General features: G+C 37.2%; 1 protein-coding gene across 5 annotated transcripts in view; it reads right to left on the bottom strand.

Moving 5' to 3' along the window:
• Positions 1–16,307, bottom strand: part of LARP4B (La ribonucleoprotein 4B) — a 56,405-nt gene that overhangs the window by 16,704 nt on the left and 23,394 nt on the right. For 4 of the 5 annotated variants that reach the window (XM_075746589.1, XM_075746591.1, XM_075746590.1 and 1 more), the window contains exons 3-10: positions 7,474–7,621; positions 7,123–7,284; positions 4,914–4,995; positions 3,892–4,028; positions 3,215–3,318; positions 1,341–1,451; positions 798–851; positions 237–446 (exon numbers count right to left, since the gene is read on the bottom strand). In XM_075746589.1, coding sequence (XP_075602704.1) covers positions 237–446; positions 798–851; positions 1,341–1,451; positions 3,215–3,318; positions 3,892–4,028; positions 4,914–4,995; positions 7,123–7,284; positions 7,474–7,621 — 1,008 coding nt within the window. Of the gene's footprint in view, positions 1–236; positions 447–797; positions 852–1,340; positions 1,452–3,214; positions 3,319–3,891; positions 4,029–4,913; positions 4,996–7,122; positions 7,285–7,473; positions 7,622–9,001; positions 9,155–16,307 lie in introns of those variants that run through there. The other variant, XM_075746594.1, reaches the window with a different exon arrangement.

The following is a 16,307-nucleotide window of genomic DNA, read 5'->3' as shown; positions in this document are numbered from 1 at the left end:
TTTCTTTTGGTAATGGTTAATTAATAATCTCTACTACAGAACTGCCTCAAAAATTAAAAGGTAAAAAGAATCCCACTGCAATCTGAGACCAGATGCTGTTTTCAATAAGTAATCTTGTACACCACAGGAAGAATTTTGAAGAAGAATCCGAACCTTAAACTCCCATTTTCAGGATACCTATGCCAATAATACCAACTTTGAAAAGAATGCAACTGCCTCATAATCACAAGACTCACCAATGAAGGGTCAAGGTAGCTGTGCGTGGCTGACCAGGTCTGGGGGCCAATTAAGCTGTACAATGGAAACTGCTGATGGGGGCTGTATACTGGAGGTAAGTAAAAGGATGTTGTGTAACGCTGCTGCGTGTAGAGGTTCATATCCAGAGGTCTATATCCGTTCTTTGGCAAAAATGTGTTTATAGCTATTGCCTTTGCTTTTATCCTTGCCTGCAAAGAAGATTATATTTGTTACAGCAGCCTTTCAAATAAAATCAAGATAGTTCAAACTAGCAGCTCTCAAAACTTTTACTGCACACTTGTCTATCACTGTTTTCTCCTTCAAGAAAGGCAGGAACAGCTGAATGCTCCCCTGCTGGCCTGATGCTGGAATGGATATACCACTGCCAGAAAGGAGGAAAAGGAGAAGTAAAATGGCATGTGCTACATTTCAAATCCCATCTCCAGGTCAAATGGCTGCTGAGATTACACCACTTAAATTTATATTAGAAAACACAGTGAGCCCCCAAAAACCAGAACACATACACTCATACCCCCAAAAACCCATAAGGCTCTATTTACCTTAATTGGTTTTCCTTGGAAAGTTTTCACTTCTTCTCTAAGGTATCTGTAAGCCTTTAAAAAAAGTAATTACAAAATTTGTCAAATATAATTTAAACAAAGGAAACTTAAGTTTTGACAGGCTAAGCCTAACAATAATTCTTGAAGTGTCTGCTAACGTTAGACTAAAGAAAACCCTCACATGTAATCTGTATTCAGCAAGATTTATCATCACAGAAATGTTTCAGTAGCATTAAAACAAGATTTTAATTATTACAATTAAAGCATTTCAGTGTGTCATCCAAAATATCAACGTTCTTCACACAAAAAATTACAGCTTTGGCCAGGAAGCCAAGATACATGAAACAAAATAAAACCCTTACAGGGTTATGTTTAATAGTACTGATAACTGAATATAAGCTAAGGGGAAGCATTACTGGTTTTAGAGGTTTGGGTGTTTTTCTTTTTAAATTGTTACACAATTGCCATGCAGTTTATGACCCATCAAATCCACCCTCATTCCACCCTTGTTACATTCTAAAATCCTTAAAAAAATAACATTACCTGCTGTGCATCAGCTTCCGATTCAAACGTGATGAACCAGTTGTCATTATAGGCAAACTCACAGTTGATAAACTTAGGCAAATTATCTCCTTTGAAAAGTGCTTCAACCTCCTAAGAAAAGTGGTTTTGATAAGGGAAAGAAAAGGGTGGGAGAAAAAAAATGGATGGACAGAAAAAAAAACATTAAAGTGCAGAAACTCTGGAATTCCAGGAAAGAAAGATAAAAAGCACTTTAGGGCTTACAAAACAGAACTGAGAACTTCGGAACACCTGCAGCAGTGTTAGCCCTCTCCAATCTCTCCACTAGCTCGAAAGAATACAAACACACCTCATCTAAAGCCATGCTGCAAGTAGAAGTTCCCTGATGTAAAGGGAGCAGGCGAGAAACTATTTGATGCCAAATTTCAGTGTCTCTATGGCTTAGAGAAAAACATCTATTTCCCTCATCCCAAAAATCACAGAGCCAAACAAAAGCCTGCACGTACTACATGGGATAGGAGAACCTCACCCTTTCAGCAGGATCCTGCTCACTCAAGCATCTACAGTTTAATATATTTGAAACAGATTTATGTTACCTCAAAAACAATCAGGTACTTTCTACAGAAAATGCACACCTTGGACTTTGTATTTGTTTTATTCCGTTTGCATATTATTTATTTTTGTCACAAAATTGAGCCAAGCTGCATCAAAATGCAATGCAACTTGGGAGGGCTTACAGTATTTTGGACCTTTGCTGCTTAAATAAGGCCTGACCATGCTATGCCAGAAAAAGTATCCTATTAAATCTGGCAGGTTAAGTCTAGATTTTCCAGTCTGGCAAATTTAAACACATAATGTACAAAACACTTCAGACCACCTCTTTTGAAAATAAAGACTCCTCAGAACTTTGTTGCTGTTAAGCATTTAAGAATGACCACCCAGTGCTAATATATCCAACATGACAAACTGATGACAGAAAAAAAAAATTCTATAATATTAAAGCCAGGTAGTCTTTGAAAGGTCACCTTTCATTTAGAAAGCTAAAAGCAGCTGATATTTTTAAGCTGTGTATATAGTATACCTAACTTCTTCCCTACAATTCCTTTTAGCATTTTGTTTCATGCTCCTGTTTATTAAGGCCACTTCTTTATATGTTTTTAAACTGCAGTATTTTTAATTTCTGTATTAAGACTGTCAAGAGCAGCAACTCTTTCAGAATCTTTATTCTTCCTTGTAAAATTAAATAGAAGGGAAATGAAAATATCTCCCCATCATCAAGAATCTGTGCCTTCTCCTCAGTTTGGAAATTCAAGATGGTTCAGTCTATGGACCAGTAGTTTTTTTCTAGTCTTTCCATCATAGTCCTAGCTACATCAGAGTTGCATTGAATACCTTTTAAAGAATTGAGTTCCCCATTCTTACACTTATTCCACAAACCGGCAGAGAACTTTAACGACTTGTTGACCCTCAGCATTGTGGAAATGTTTGCAAAATTAAGTACTTTACCCTAACAAGCTTCAAGGTGCAGCAGTGACATTTTCCATTCTAAGACTTACCTTCCCTCATCTTCATTTGCTGTTTATCCAAGGAGCTGGGATAAGTGCATATGGATAAGCAAGTGTCCAAGAAAATTATGGTATCTCTACCAAACAGAGCATTGTCAGTTTTTCAGCCCTCTGTAGAGCTACAGGTTTTACCAGTCTTCCTATGAGCAACATGCTTCTATCAAATGTATTTATTATCCAAACATGCACAATAAACTGAGGTTTAGAAACACTGTTAGAAACTAACTAACAATGTAGTAAGAAATGTGACATGCATATTGAAATCTGGAAGAAATCCAACTTGCAAATCCTAAGGGAAAAGCATTCTTTACTGAACAACTAAACACTTACTTCAATGGGGGTAGATTCAGGTACTTCACGTAAAATCACAATACAGCGATTCTGATTTGGCCTAACTTTTTCTCCCTTCTCATCCACTTGGACTAAAGGCAACGCTAAGAAAAAGACAAAACAGTATTTTAGCTGTTAGCAATCACAGTAGCTTTTTTGCATACTGAAAGATGCTGTGCATACAGTTTTACAATGCAAAGCTTTTTGTGCTAAACTTCAAATATTTTTTTGAACATTAAGAAACAAGCAGAAGATTACTAAGGATATTTTCTGACATACGAAACTGAATAGACATGTTCCTTCAAATCTCTACACTCTTCCAGCCTAGAAAATCCCAATTCATTAGCTTTTTCTTCTAAGGCACACATTGAGTCATATTCTTTTTTGATTTTTACCTTTGAGTTCAAGTTCTCAAGAAAGGCTACTGGACATTGCCACTTTCTCATTTACACAGATCATTACTCAATACCTGAAATGCGAAGTAACTTTGATAAAACTGCAGTCCTATAATTGTGATGGTCTAAACTGGAAGCTGCTTCCTCTATTTAATGCTTTACAGGAAAAGGGTGGCATTTTATCGCGATACATAACAGAAAAGGAAAAGGTACTGAGAATCCAGATTAGTAGTCCTACAGCAATAACCAAAATGCTTTCTAGCATTGAGGATTTTTACTCACATCTCAGCACTTCAACAATCAAATCCATATCAGTACTGAGTTTCTTGACATGATCAAGGTTTGCTACTGTCATTATTGGCACATATTGATCACTGTCCATCTGTGATATAAGGTACATGTCACTGGCAAGATTTTCTCTGTTGGGAGAGGGGAAAAAAATGAGGAAATGTCACAGATGTAACTTTTGCCAACAAACTTGAGACAAAAACTCAGAGAGCAGATTCCTACACTAAATTTCATTTTCAGCATTTTCACCAACTCCCCAGTTGCATTCACATACTATATTTCGCTTCCTAAAAACCAAAAATGTCTTTTTCCTTCATGCAACAGTATTGGCATCTTCTGGTTCAGGCAGCACATTACCCCCCCCCCCCCCAAACACGTAATATTGTTAGGAGCTTATTATTTCAAATGACCACTGACTGTAACTGGCTATGCAGGATTATACAGATTAGGAATTGTTCTAGGTTATTACGACATATTTAGGATGTTTTAATCTAGACACAAGCACTGAGAATAATTAAGTACAAGTAAACTGCTTTGATGATCTTGCATCAGTCTATACTGGAATGTGTATGATTCAGAGCCCTTTATTTCTTTTTTAAATTGATCCTTAAAATATAAAGGGATCTACAGACATACATACAAAAATTTTAGTTTGTATCAATGCAAATTTTACAATTATTAGCTTAAACAAAGCTTACCAAATGGCTTAAGCTACTCAGTTTTAATTTGCAAAAAAAAGTAACAGTCAAAAATTCACCTGATCTGTAATTGCTTGTAACTACTCCCACTTCAAAACAATATATTTGCTAGTTTATGTTTTAGGCCCAGAAGTTTCATGTAAGCCTTAAGAGGTACATCAATACAATACTCTGGAATTTGTGTCTGTCTTCCCCCAAATTCTCACCCTTTCCACTCACTTAAACTGACAGCTGTAAAATATATTAACATACATCCCAAGTTAGGTACTGGATCTTGTTAGTTACCCTCCAGTTTGCTACATTTAGGTATATACATACCTAGATAAGCAGAATTCCAGTGTTTTTTTCAGTAATTCTCGTAAATCTTCCTGACCTTCTGGCTGCAACTGTTCGTTTCCACCTAATAATTAAAATACATAAGTTTAAAATTTAGTTCTGTTACACAATAAATATTTTAATCAAACTATCATGTCTATTACTGGCTGTATAACTAGTAACAGGTTTTCAAATTCGGTAAGTGTTCATTGTGTATTAGTTCACCATCCCCCAAAATTGCACAGCAACATTTTTTTATTTCAGAAAAAAACATATCTGACTTCACTTGTTAGCCTCTGTTCTCCAAATAGATAAACACTTGAAGCAGTTTCACATCTCAAAGTACATACTGAACTGATGTAGCTCATATATCCGTCTTCCAGTCTTAGGAAACTAACCAATTTCTAGCTGACTAATGCAGCTGACTAACACAGCAAGCAGGCAGTGTAATGGAGGCACTTTGCACTTCTGGCCTCACACTAGTTCTGAAAAGAGTTTCAAAAACCAGTTATGAAATATCAGCAGATATCCAATCAGTTAACTAATGATTATGATTAATTTCTTCTTAACCAAGAGATTGTCAATTGATTTTTTCTCATACCTGAAGTTTCAAAATTATCACATGGAAAACACTAATGTCATGTTCATTTTAGTTGAGGGTAAACTTAATTGTGTGAGTGGGAGAACTGTTTAAAGATCAGAAGTTTAGTGGGGCTTTTAGAGATTTATAAAACATTTAGTAACATGTTACATAAATGTAAATTACTTTTTTAAAAGGTAATTCACACCAACTATTACCTTCTACACCCTTCCCTTCTTCAGTAACTTTCATTCTTTTCTTCAGCTCTCAACCTTTCTTCATCCTAAATCAACTTCTACTTTCCTCCCACCATTCTGTCCTTCACATGTTCTATTCCGATATAAATAATGCCAACACCTGAGAAATACACATACCAGGTACTAACCACTATTTCCCTTCCCCAACTCCTCTTCCTTCCTTGCCGAAAACCTAGCAAAGACCAAATTTATATGCTATCTTTTCAATTATTATTTTAAAAAGTGAAGTCAGATTTTAGAGTTGGGACCATCTATGTTACTATTCATCAAGTAGAATAGATCTGACCTGCTGTTCAGCTGCTTTACAACACTATTTGACTCTTATTAAAAGTTAACTATTTGGGGCACGTAAAGGACGTGCTGACACATTCTAACACTAAGCTGAGGAACACTGTTCCCTTCTAGAGTGATAGGCACCATTAATATTATTTTTTATTTGCCAGTTAGTTATTTATATTCCCCTATAGTACCCTTAAGTAGAAAAGTCAAGGAGAACTTTCCGTTTTCAACACAAGCAAGGATGATGCCACAACTGTGTCTGATTTCAGCTGTCTTGATTTCCAGCTATTACAGATGCTATACTGGTCATTTTAAATACAAGTGATAAAACCAGCTAAGCACAATGAACAAGAAGCAGACCTCTCATGAATCTCAAGAAACACCCAGCACATTTTGCTCTTTCCCATCCCTCATCTCAGTTCAAGTAGTAATGCCACATGCATCTTGCAGACCTTCTGTCCCTTTCAGTGAAAGATAAGCATGGCTGAATCACTACACTAGTTTCCAGAAGTTTCTTAAAACATGCCATCTGGTACAGACTACAGCTACTAACAGTTGCACTGAAAAAATCATGAAAGTTCATTAAAAAAGAATGCAAAGAAGTTAAGACTAAGTTGTCGCTTATTTTAGCATTTTAAGTACAAGACTACTCTTTAAATACATTAACATTACTACTTGAGACAAATGGTAGGTGAATTTCACCTGACCCAACTAGAACCATACAGCTTAAACAGATAGATACCTACACGTAAACACCTACACTAGATACTTGCATTCAGAATAACTTTTCAGAAAACAATACTCAGTTACATCCAGAACTTAAGATCAATTCAGTGCAGTATCTCATAAGGCCTATACTCAGAGACTAGTTTCCAAACACATCTACGCCCGAGAGCAAAAGAGACAGGATTTTCTGTGGTCTGTTTACATACTACATCTATTGAACAACAGAAGTGGTGTAGGGTTTTTTTTGGTTGTTTTTTTTTTTTGGGGGGGGAGAGTGTTTTTGGTGTTTTTTCATGGATGCTCACCATTCAACTCAAAATATGTTTTCTTTTTTTAAACCAAGTCCAAGCAAATATTAGCTTTCTCTTACCTGTCTGGGTGGTTTCCTGCATAGACTCATACTCAGAATGATCAAGAGCCAAAGGGTTCATATCTGTCTGGTCTGACACCGAAACAGCTGGTGACTGCTCCTGCAGCTCTGTCAGCACTGCATTCTGATGCTTTTTGTCGCCGTCACCATTGGCATCCAGTCCTGCAGCAGAGATGACAAACACACTCAGAAAGCATTCCTTCTAATCACAGTAACATCATAGTTAAAACTACATCTGAGTGAAGTTGCTTGTATATTTGCAGTCTTTTTTTAACAGGAAATTAAAATTGAGAAGTTCTGCACTGAATTTTACCTTTTGCTTCAGCAACAGCTAGAAACTCTTATTCATACCTTCTTTACAAGAATCTGGAGGTTGGTCAGGTATTTCTTCCCACGTTTTGCTCACGCTACCATCAGTGGCACCACTTGCTTCCAAGTGTAACATATGATTTCCCCACACCTTTGCATTAGGATTCAACTCAGAAACCTTGGTTGACTCCTACAAAAAGGAAATTTCTTTGATTATGCACTTTGTGGATGCACAGTATGCATCTGTGCATATATATACACACACAGTTTCAAATAACAGTATCAGATGTATAACTCCAGATTGTATTGTCAAGGGTTTTTTCCACATCTGAATATATTAACTGAATTGCCATTCCATAATTGTTTCAGGTACAAAAAACCTGAACTGTGCAGCACAGAATTAATTTCCCTGATCAAGAATCACCAGAACAGGCTAGCCAAGCAGAGCAAACTACAACAAACATTTCATTCTTTGCCTTTGACAGACTAACTCAACCTGTGCTTGCCCTAGACTTCAGGCAGTTCTTTAATACACATATTAACTCAATGTTGACTATATTATTATTGTATCTGCTTCTACAAAACAACATAGAAAATTAAGATACAAAAGCACATGGTTTGTTTTTTTTCTGGACTTAAAGATACAACAGTTTTAAGGAAGCATTATAGAAAATTGAAAGCAGTGAGACATGGATGACAACTTCTGTCATTATTTCAAGAGAAAAAAAACAGTTTTAACAAAAGTTTAGGTTAGTTTTCCCTTAGGCAGGACAAAAAGAATAAAATTACTAGATCCAGTTAAATCATCTCAGGCTCCTCTGCTTTAACCTGGATTGGAAATGGACACATTTAATGGTTATATATAACCATTATATAAATGATTATATTTGTGCTTCAGAGAGATTGCTCTCTGCAGTGCCAACATCCACAATACTTTTTTGATAGTAACATGAGACAGTTTTCTCTTGTTTTGTTCAAGTTTGAGCAAAATGCATTAAGTTATTCCATATCTAGAATATCTTTGGTGTATTTTAATATGATGATTTTACTGGAAAGAGTATTGCTCATGATAACACATACTAAAAAAGTTTAAAAATTTGTTTTGTGAATTTAAGGATGCTAGGAACATTACAGAGTTTAATTTAAGATAGGCATTTCAAAACTCCATGAAGCTTTAATTCTGAAATACATGCACTCAGATAGTCATTATCATAGTGCATAGAAAACACATCCAGAGGGTAAAAAGATTTAAGTAATCAACCTAAACACATCTACTGAATGACAGAGAAAAGACTTATAGAAAGTGGAAGTGTTCGACATAACTACTGGAATAGTAAGGATTCAAAGATGACAGCAAGTTCCATCGGTTTCCACTTTTAACACAAAAGTTCCCCCAGGAGATAGCAAACAGCCTCTAGCACAATCTGCTGCTGGCACTGCAACTGCTGGGCAAGGTCAGAGCAGGTGCTGTAAGGTGTTGGTGCAAGGAACACCTCAAAGCACCGGCCCCACTCAGTGGGGAAGGAAGAGGAGCAGCAGCCACCACAGGTCAGCTTTGTTTCTTTCTTACCCCAGCTGGCCAAGATCCAGTCTAGCTCATTCCCCACACTTCTGCAGCCACTCCTTCCCACAGCACTTCAGAAGACCACAAGTGAGCAAAAGATATCCTAATTGCTACCAAGCAAGAATTTTAAGATTTCAGGAAAGCCACAAACACTTCTTCCTATATGAAGGTAAAAAGCACTATTAAGTCTGTAGAAAGTTTCCCTTCCACATACTGAAGTGTTCATCTCAAGTTCATCTAGAATTGAGATTCAAGATACTTTGCCCAACATTTAAACTTTCACACAAGGTAAACAGAACAAAAAGAAAAAATATACCAATATTCAGCAACATTTTGAACTACTACATTCTGTATGGCATTTGGTTTTGCAAAGGAAAGAGAAGGAACAGTCAGCTTCAGGACAAAATAACACCTGATATATTTAACTATCTAATGAAACCACAGTTTGACTTGGCTTCTTGCAATTCCTATCTTTAGCTTTAACATCAAATCACTTCTGCAGAATACTTACAAATTCATCTTTATCTTGCCATCCCCAAGCACCAACATTCCCTGGTGCTAGCAGCTGATACGGGTATCTTCCCACTGCATATGAAGCACCTGTTAAATCTTCAGGTTCATTCTGGAAGTTCTCACTAGCTATACACAGTCTGTCATTCTTCACTGTATTGTTAGAAATTGTATTATTCCATAAAAAGCCCATCAGATATTCACCACTACCAGCAGTAACAGTGTTAGAAAATAGCTGATTTGTCCAATCAGCACTGCCAGTCTGAAGATTGATGACATGTGACCATATTTCAACTTGGGGATTTTGTCTGTCCAGTTCATAGGAGCGCTCTTGGTCACTCAATCCGTCTTCCATCAGATCTAATACACACCACTCACTGCCTTGCTGAAATCCTGCGGCACCAGCAGAGGCACTGTGTATTTCGTAGGAAGGAGTAGCAGCATATTTGTCTACCTGCTTTGGGTCAACAAAAAATCCAAGCTCTTTGTTTGAGAAAATCTTGTGATCTGACTGCATCTGTTCCAAACTTGTGGTCAAGTCATTCACTTGAGTATTTAATATGTAACTGGTGTTTTTCAGCTCAGTAGTCTTGGCCTCTAACTGCTTTAAATTCTCTGTGGTAAAAGCTTCTGGATTCCCAGTTGAAATATTAAAATCAGTGAGGTTCTCCTCCTCTGAGTGGATACTGACACACTGTTTTACTTCCCCATCCCAAAGACCACATTCATTTACATCACACACACTTGTTTCAGGAGTTTCTGATCGTACCTCAGCAAAAGGCCCCACAGAAACTTGGATGTTCCCAACCTCTGGCTCTGGACTGGCACACTGACATAACTCCAGCTCTTCCACTGGTTTATCACACACATGAGAATATGAATTTTGACATAATGAAGGTAAACAATTATGGGGTTTATGTAAGGGATTACTGGCATCTTCCAGACTTTTAGTGTCATCTGTCAATTTTACACTCTCATACATACAGTTGTCCAAAGCTAGAGGTACAGTGGACTTAGTATTCTGATCGTGACTTAGGCCTTTATTGCAATTTAAGATGTTTTTCTCACAATCAACAATGTTAGCATCCAAATTCTGGTTTACTTTTTCTGCCTTATCAACTGTCACACTTAGAACTTCAAATTTTGTCTTTTTTACAGGTCCTACTACATCCCCAGCTATTTTGGCTGAGTCAGTCCCCGTATTCCATTGATTTTCCACTGCGTGGAAGGAATGTACATCCTGTTGCTCATCTTGTCTACAGTTCATATCCATTTTATTCATATCCTCATGTTCCACAGGCACATAAGATACACTGTTTTTGTTATCTGAATTTGAATATTTGCATACTTTACCTTTACCACCTGGTGACTCTTGTGAAATTGGAGATTCTAGGCTGTTTTCCTTTAGGAACAGTTCACCTGCACTTGTGTTATATATTTCATGAGATGTGAAAGTGCCATCACTTACCCATGATTGAGGTCTGCCCAAGCTACCAACTTCCTCAAGCATGTCACCTTTTAGCTCAATGATACTCACACAGACATCTTCCTCTGTCCCACTATGGTTTGCAACTTCAGCTGATGTCTTGTTTTCAGTGCAACCCTTAATTTGAGTTTGAAAATCAGAACTTTCTTCTAAGTTTTCATGCATTCCAGTCACATTCAAAGCTTCACAGCTATGCAAAACTGTACCTGTGCATTTCTCTTTATGTTTCAAGATTTCTTCCAAAATGCTGTGATGTTCACTGCAGTCAGGTACAAATGTTTGGCTATCACCATACATTCTTTGAAATGTTCTCTTTTCCACACTTGAGTTCACTTCACTTTCTGGCTGTAGAAAGTAGCCTTCAGCAAGTTTTTCTACATGTTGACTCGCCAAAAAAGAATCATTGTCCATTCCTTGTAACTCTAATGATAATTTAAAGTTATCCCTGACGTATTCTGCCACCTGGTTAGTATTTATTTCCCTTACAACACTTGAGGGATGCCTACTTAAACCAAATTGTACCATCTCAGAATCATGACTTCCCTCAATCTTTCCTGAATTACATACTCCGGTGTTTAACAATACATTGGAAATACAATCACTGTGTTTTGTGTTTTCTGAATTAGGGCTGCATCGGTCCTCTTCAGCAGCATCCACAAATTTGACAGAATCACAAGCTCTATGGAGTGATTCATTCCAACAGACAGCATTACCTGTGGTATGTACCTCCTCTTGTTGATTCGCAAGGACAACTTCATTGTATTCTTCTACTCTTAAGGCATCTGTTACTGTATTGTCAGTATTTAACCCATGCATCTGACACCCGTTAGCCAGTAAGTTGTCATAAGAAGACTGTATGTCTATGCTACAATGTTCCTTTGTTTTCTTTTTATGCATGTTTGACCTATCCTCTTTTTTACACTCTTTCCGTGAATTAAACTTAGCTTCCACTTGTGCCGACTGCTGCATTGGAAATTCCTCCCCAGTGTCTAGAGGTTGTGCCATGCTGCACATTCCTTCGTCAGTAACAGCTGAATTATCTATGTCTGCTGCAGTCTCTTCATGCACAGTAGCTGGCATGTCTTCATCCCCTTTCAGATCTTCAGCATCTACAACACAAATACTGTAAAACTCCCTATCTTTTGTATTTTGTCTGTTGTCTACATCAAGACAGGAAAATACTCGACACATCTCTCTACGTGAACTTGAAACTTTTTGTAGGCTGTTACTCTTGCTGTCTTCAACATTTACTGTCGTTTCATTTTGCCTTGAATCATCATATGTAACTGCATAATCATCCAGAAAATTTCTATTTAAGGAAATTTCACCCTGTAAGCCTTTGTCTAGGATATCTGGTACATGTGAAGTAGAAACACGATCAAACAAACAGTGCTCTTTTGCAGCTACATTTTCATTATTAATATTACTAGTAATATTTTCTGTATTGTTCATGTGCTGACCATTACTATTAGGTTTTTTAGGTGCTCTTGTTTTAATAATGCTATCTTTCTTTTCTTCACTTTTCTGCAGATTTCCGTATGTACCAGAGACCTTCAGGAGGTGACTAAAGGAATTAAAGAAGCTAAAAGGTCTGTCATACGTCCTCCTAGAGCTTTCACAGGGAGTATTCTCCATGCTTTTGTATGATGGATATTTTGCTTTTCTATCCCAGAACCCAGATTTAGAATTATATGCTGCGCAATCATCGCTATGAACACATTCAATGCCGACTATCACAGCTGGCCCACTAACTGTCCTTCCCACTGTATGCAGATCCTGGCTTTCCACAGTTCCTAAAATTGAAGATAAAGTTTTACTTATCCTTGACCCTGGTGCTTCCTCTTCCACAGATTTTTGTAACAAGCTGGTTTTCTCCTCATCCGTGCTGTTACTCAATTCTTTACTGAAGCAGCAGCCCATGTTTAAAAGTAGCGTCAGAGGAGTCTTCTCATTGCAAATCACCTTTCTCTATACACTAAACTTTCTACTGCTGCTGGGGAGACAAGCCAACACCCAGCTGCCAAAAATAGCACACTTTAAAACCATGCAGGGGTTCATGTGTCATTGCCACTCAAAGTCCAAAATCCCAGTTGCTGAGCAATGTTTTAGTATTTCATCATATGCACTGTAATAGTCAAGCCAAATAATTCTCCTAATGAGATTACAGTCTGTTTACAAGTATTACCAAGTCTTACGAACTGCCATTGTTTAATTTCCTGAAGAGTTTCCTTCCTCCAAATCATTAAAATATTTAAATGACCTCTTTCACAATGTCCATGTGTGCCAAAAAACTGCTTGCCTTTGTATTTAATCCAACTCCTGCTTTCTATACAAGCATAAATGCAATCTGGCTTCACATGTTTAAATCCGATTTGAAGTCTAAACTAGTGGAAGCTATTAGATCAAACACAACTTAGATCATTTTTTCTTCCTTCTCCTCCCTCCCCCCAGAGCTGAACCTACACCAAGATAACTTCTTTAGGAAAAACAGGCTAAAGATAGATAAGACCTCATGTATTCCATTGAACAGTCATTGTACATTATCAGAAGCTAATTCTGTTCCAAGCTTTTTTTTAATTTGTTATCTGCATGAAAAAAAGCATACCTAATCCCTCAGTGACTTACAGCACTGTAAGGGGCCTCACAATCATCTAACCATCTCATAGTACTGTGGCAGGATTATTTATACTTAATCTTCCAAAAAAAGTGTCAGATGGATTTAAAAGATAGTTTGACTAAATGCTACTTCCAATAGTCTGTTCCCAATATAAGTTTTCTTTGTTGTATGTAAATAGACTTCTTACTGCCCTTATGACAGCATAGAACATCTTTACATACATGTATTTACATATTGGAAGACTTCTATTACTGTAAATCCCTTTACTTGCTAAAAATGTGGTTCTGTTTCTTCAGAAATAAAAACTCCATAAAAAAATACTCAGCAATTTTTTCTGCTCTGGAGTTGTTCTTATTTGCCTTTACATAACCCTACATCACTCAGACCTCCTCTCAAATTCATTGTTATTTAAAGTCTGGACCCCATCCTTCAGAGAGCTTACAGACTGTACTACTACAGCACTGCTCTACTCCATTACTTAAAAGATACTGGAAACACAGAAAAAGACAAGACAAAGCCTTAAACTATTTCAAATGTTCTTTCAGCTGTACATCGAACTGAGTGCTGTTTTTCAATTGGTTGTGCACCTCATGGCAAGTTTAATCAAGATGTACTTGAACTAGAGTTCTAAGTTAGCCTGGCAACTTGCCTTCAATTGTATTCATATATCAGTATATAGGGGCACTGGGCTAATTAAAGCAGTTGCCTTTCAACTAACAAGACGTCTATTTTAATTTCTACTGTAAAGTATACTTGCAGGGTAAAGGCTGCTTAACACAGAGATCCATGCTCTAATATTCCACTATCATTACTTACTGACATAAGTCATTGTGACTTATTTTACAGCTGCTTTCATGGCAAGTCACATAGCCTACATAAGGCTTAAGACATGATTCAGTCTATGTTGTCTATATGGCCCCGTCACCCCCCCCACTGCAAGATTTCTGCTTTGTTTCCAAAATTGAGGGGAAAAAAATTCCATCTTTACCAGATAAGCCCACAGTTACTTCTTCCTTTCAATCTCCTTTGCGTACATTTTTTCTGACAGAAAATCTACTACTATCAACATAGAAATAAATTAAGCATCAGTTCCTGTTTTACTCATATCTAGTTGGTAAACTAAGCTCACATCTGTTTAGAGTAATAAACCAGAAGAGAAGCAACCATTTTTAGCTTCCTGTTGTCACCTGAAGATTGAGAAAAAAAATGATACTGCACTGAACCACAGTAAGCAGAACCAGGCTGGATTAAAATCAGGTAGAAGAAAATAAAAAAGCTCTTGCTATCCCAAACTGTTCACAATCTTATGATATTAACTTGCAAGTACAAAGCGGCACTGAGCAAATGCAGAAGCACTCTAGAAATTCCAACGTTTCACTTCAGTCTGCACCGCAGTCACTATGAAGCACTCCTGCAGTAATAGTGGATTTCACATTTAACAGCATAAACCAGATTAGAGATGAATTCCTCTTCCTTATCCAGTCTGAAATGCTTCTATTCTCTCCTCTGAAGCTTTTGCAAGGTATTTGAATATTTGAGTCATTTCTTATCCTACTTCTCTTTATAAATACTCTGTGCAACACAAGAAAGTGCAAAGCTGTAATATAGCCAGCACAGCTTTTTCTCCCCATACAAGTATTCTGCTCATGGGACAAGTTAATCACAAAAAATAATGTGCTTCAGATTCTTAAACATAGGTTACCATGTATTTAAATGTCATATAAATTTAAATGCCACAGGCAGACTCAGATTTGTATATGTGAAAACCATATTGGCTAAGTTTCAGCAGAAACCACCTATTCACCACTAATTCTGACCATAAAAGAAGATTGCTGAATTGGCTAGGGAATACATTCCCTCCCCAGCATGTCTGCTTTGAAATTGCTAAGTAAGAAAAGAGAAAGACTACCCTGCCCTCCCCAGTTTATCCAATGTGTGAAGCCCCAAAGTGCCTGCAGATATATTGTTCTTAAGGATAGGAAGTTTAATGCATCATTGCTGCCATCTGCTGCATTTTTTTTAATTCTCTCATGGGACAAAGTTATTCAACATGCTTGGATCCAGACTTAAAACTATGCCAAGTCACTCCTCTCTTTAGCATTCCCTGGAACTGAGAACAGGGAAAGGGGAGGGAGTTACTTATAATAGGTTTTTTTTGAAGACATGCCACAAGCAAACAGTTGAACTGTTTTTTAGGTCAGCAGAAAGTCACAGAAATACTTGTAAAGTTTATAACAATTCAGAAAACTCCCTCACAAGGTAAACAGATGGCAAGATCTCCCCCTCTGATTTAACCATTACTAACTACGTGCTTTCTAGAGAGGAACTAAGTGCCTTTAAGAGACTGTCCAGGGCAAAGTCCGCTTTTCCAGTGCCTCAACAAGCACTTCTGCTATCAACTAGTGGGAGGAACATGGGTGAAGCAGTCCAGGCAAGCAGAAACTTCTTCCATACCCTTCTCCTTATGTGCAATGGCACATTTTGTACTTGTTCTTTTGGTTTTATCTAAGAGTTCCAGGTATGATTTCTATTTTTAAGCATGTATTGCAAACATTCATTATGTCACATTTCTCAATACTGTTTATTGTGGGATCACCATTAAAAAAATCCCAACAACATACATTTAAGCAGAAAATGCCTCACTGTTATGCTACATCACCTGAGGCTGGTTGTTTAACTTCCAAGACTCAGTAAGTCTT

Source organism: Balearica regulorum, chromosome 2 (assembly GCF_011004875.1).
Source record: "Balearica regulorum gibbericeps isolate bBalReg1 chromosome 2, bBalReg1.pri, whole genome shotgun sequence".
Lineage (NCBI taxonomy): Eukaryota > Metazoa > Chordata > Aves > Gruiformes > Gruidae > Balearica > Balearica regulorum.
Note: the sequence above shows the minus strand (reverse complement) of the source record. Positions and strands in the feature narration are given on the sequence as shown.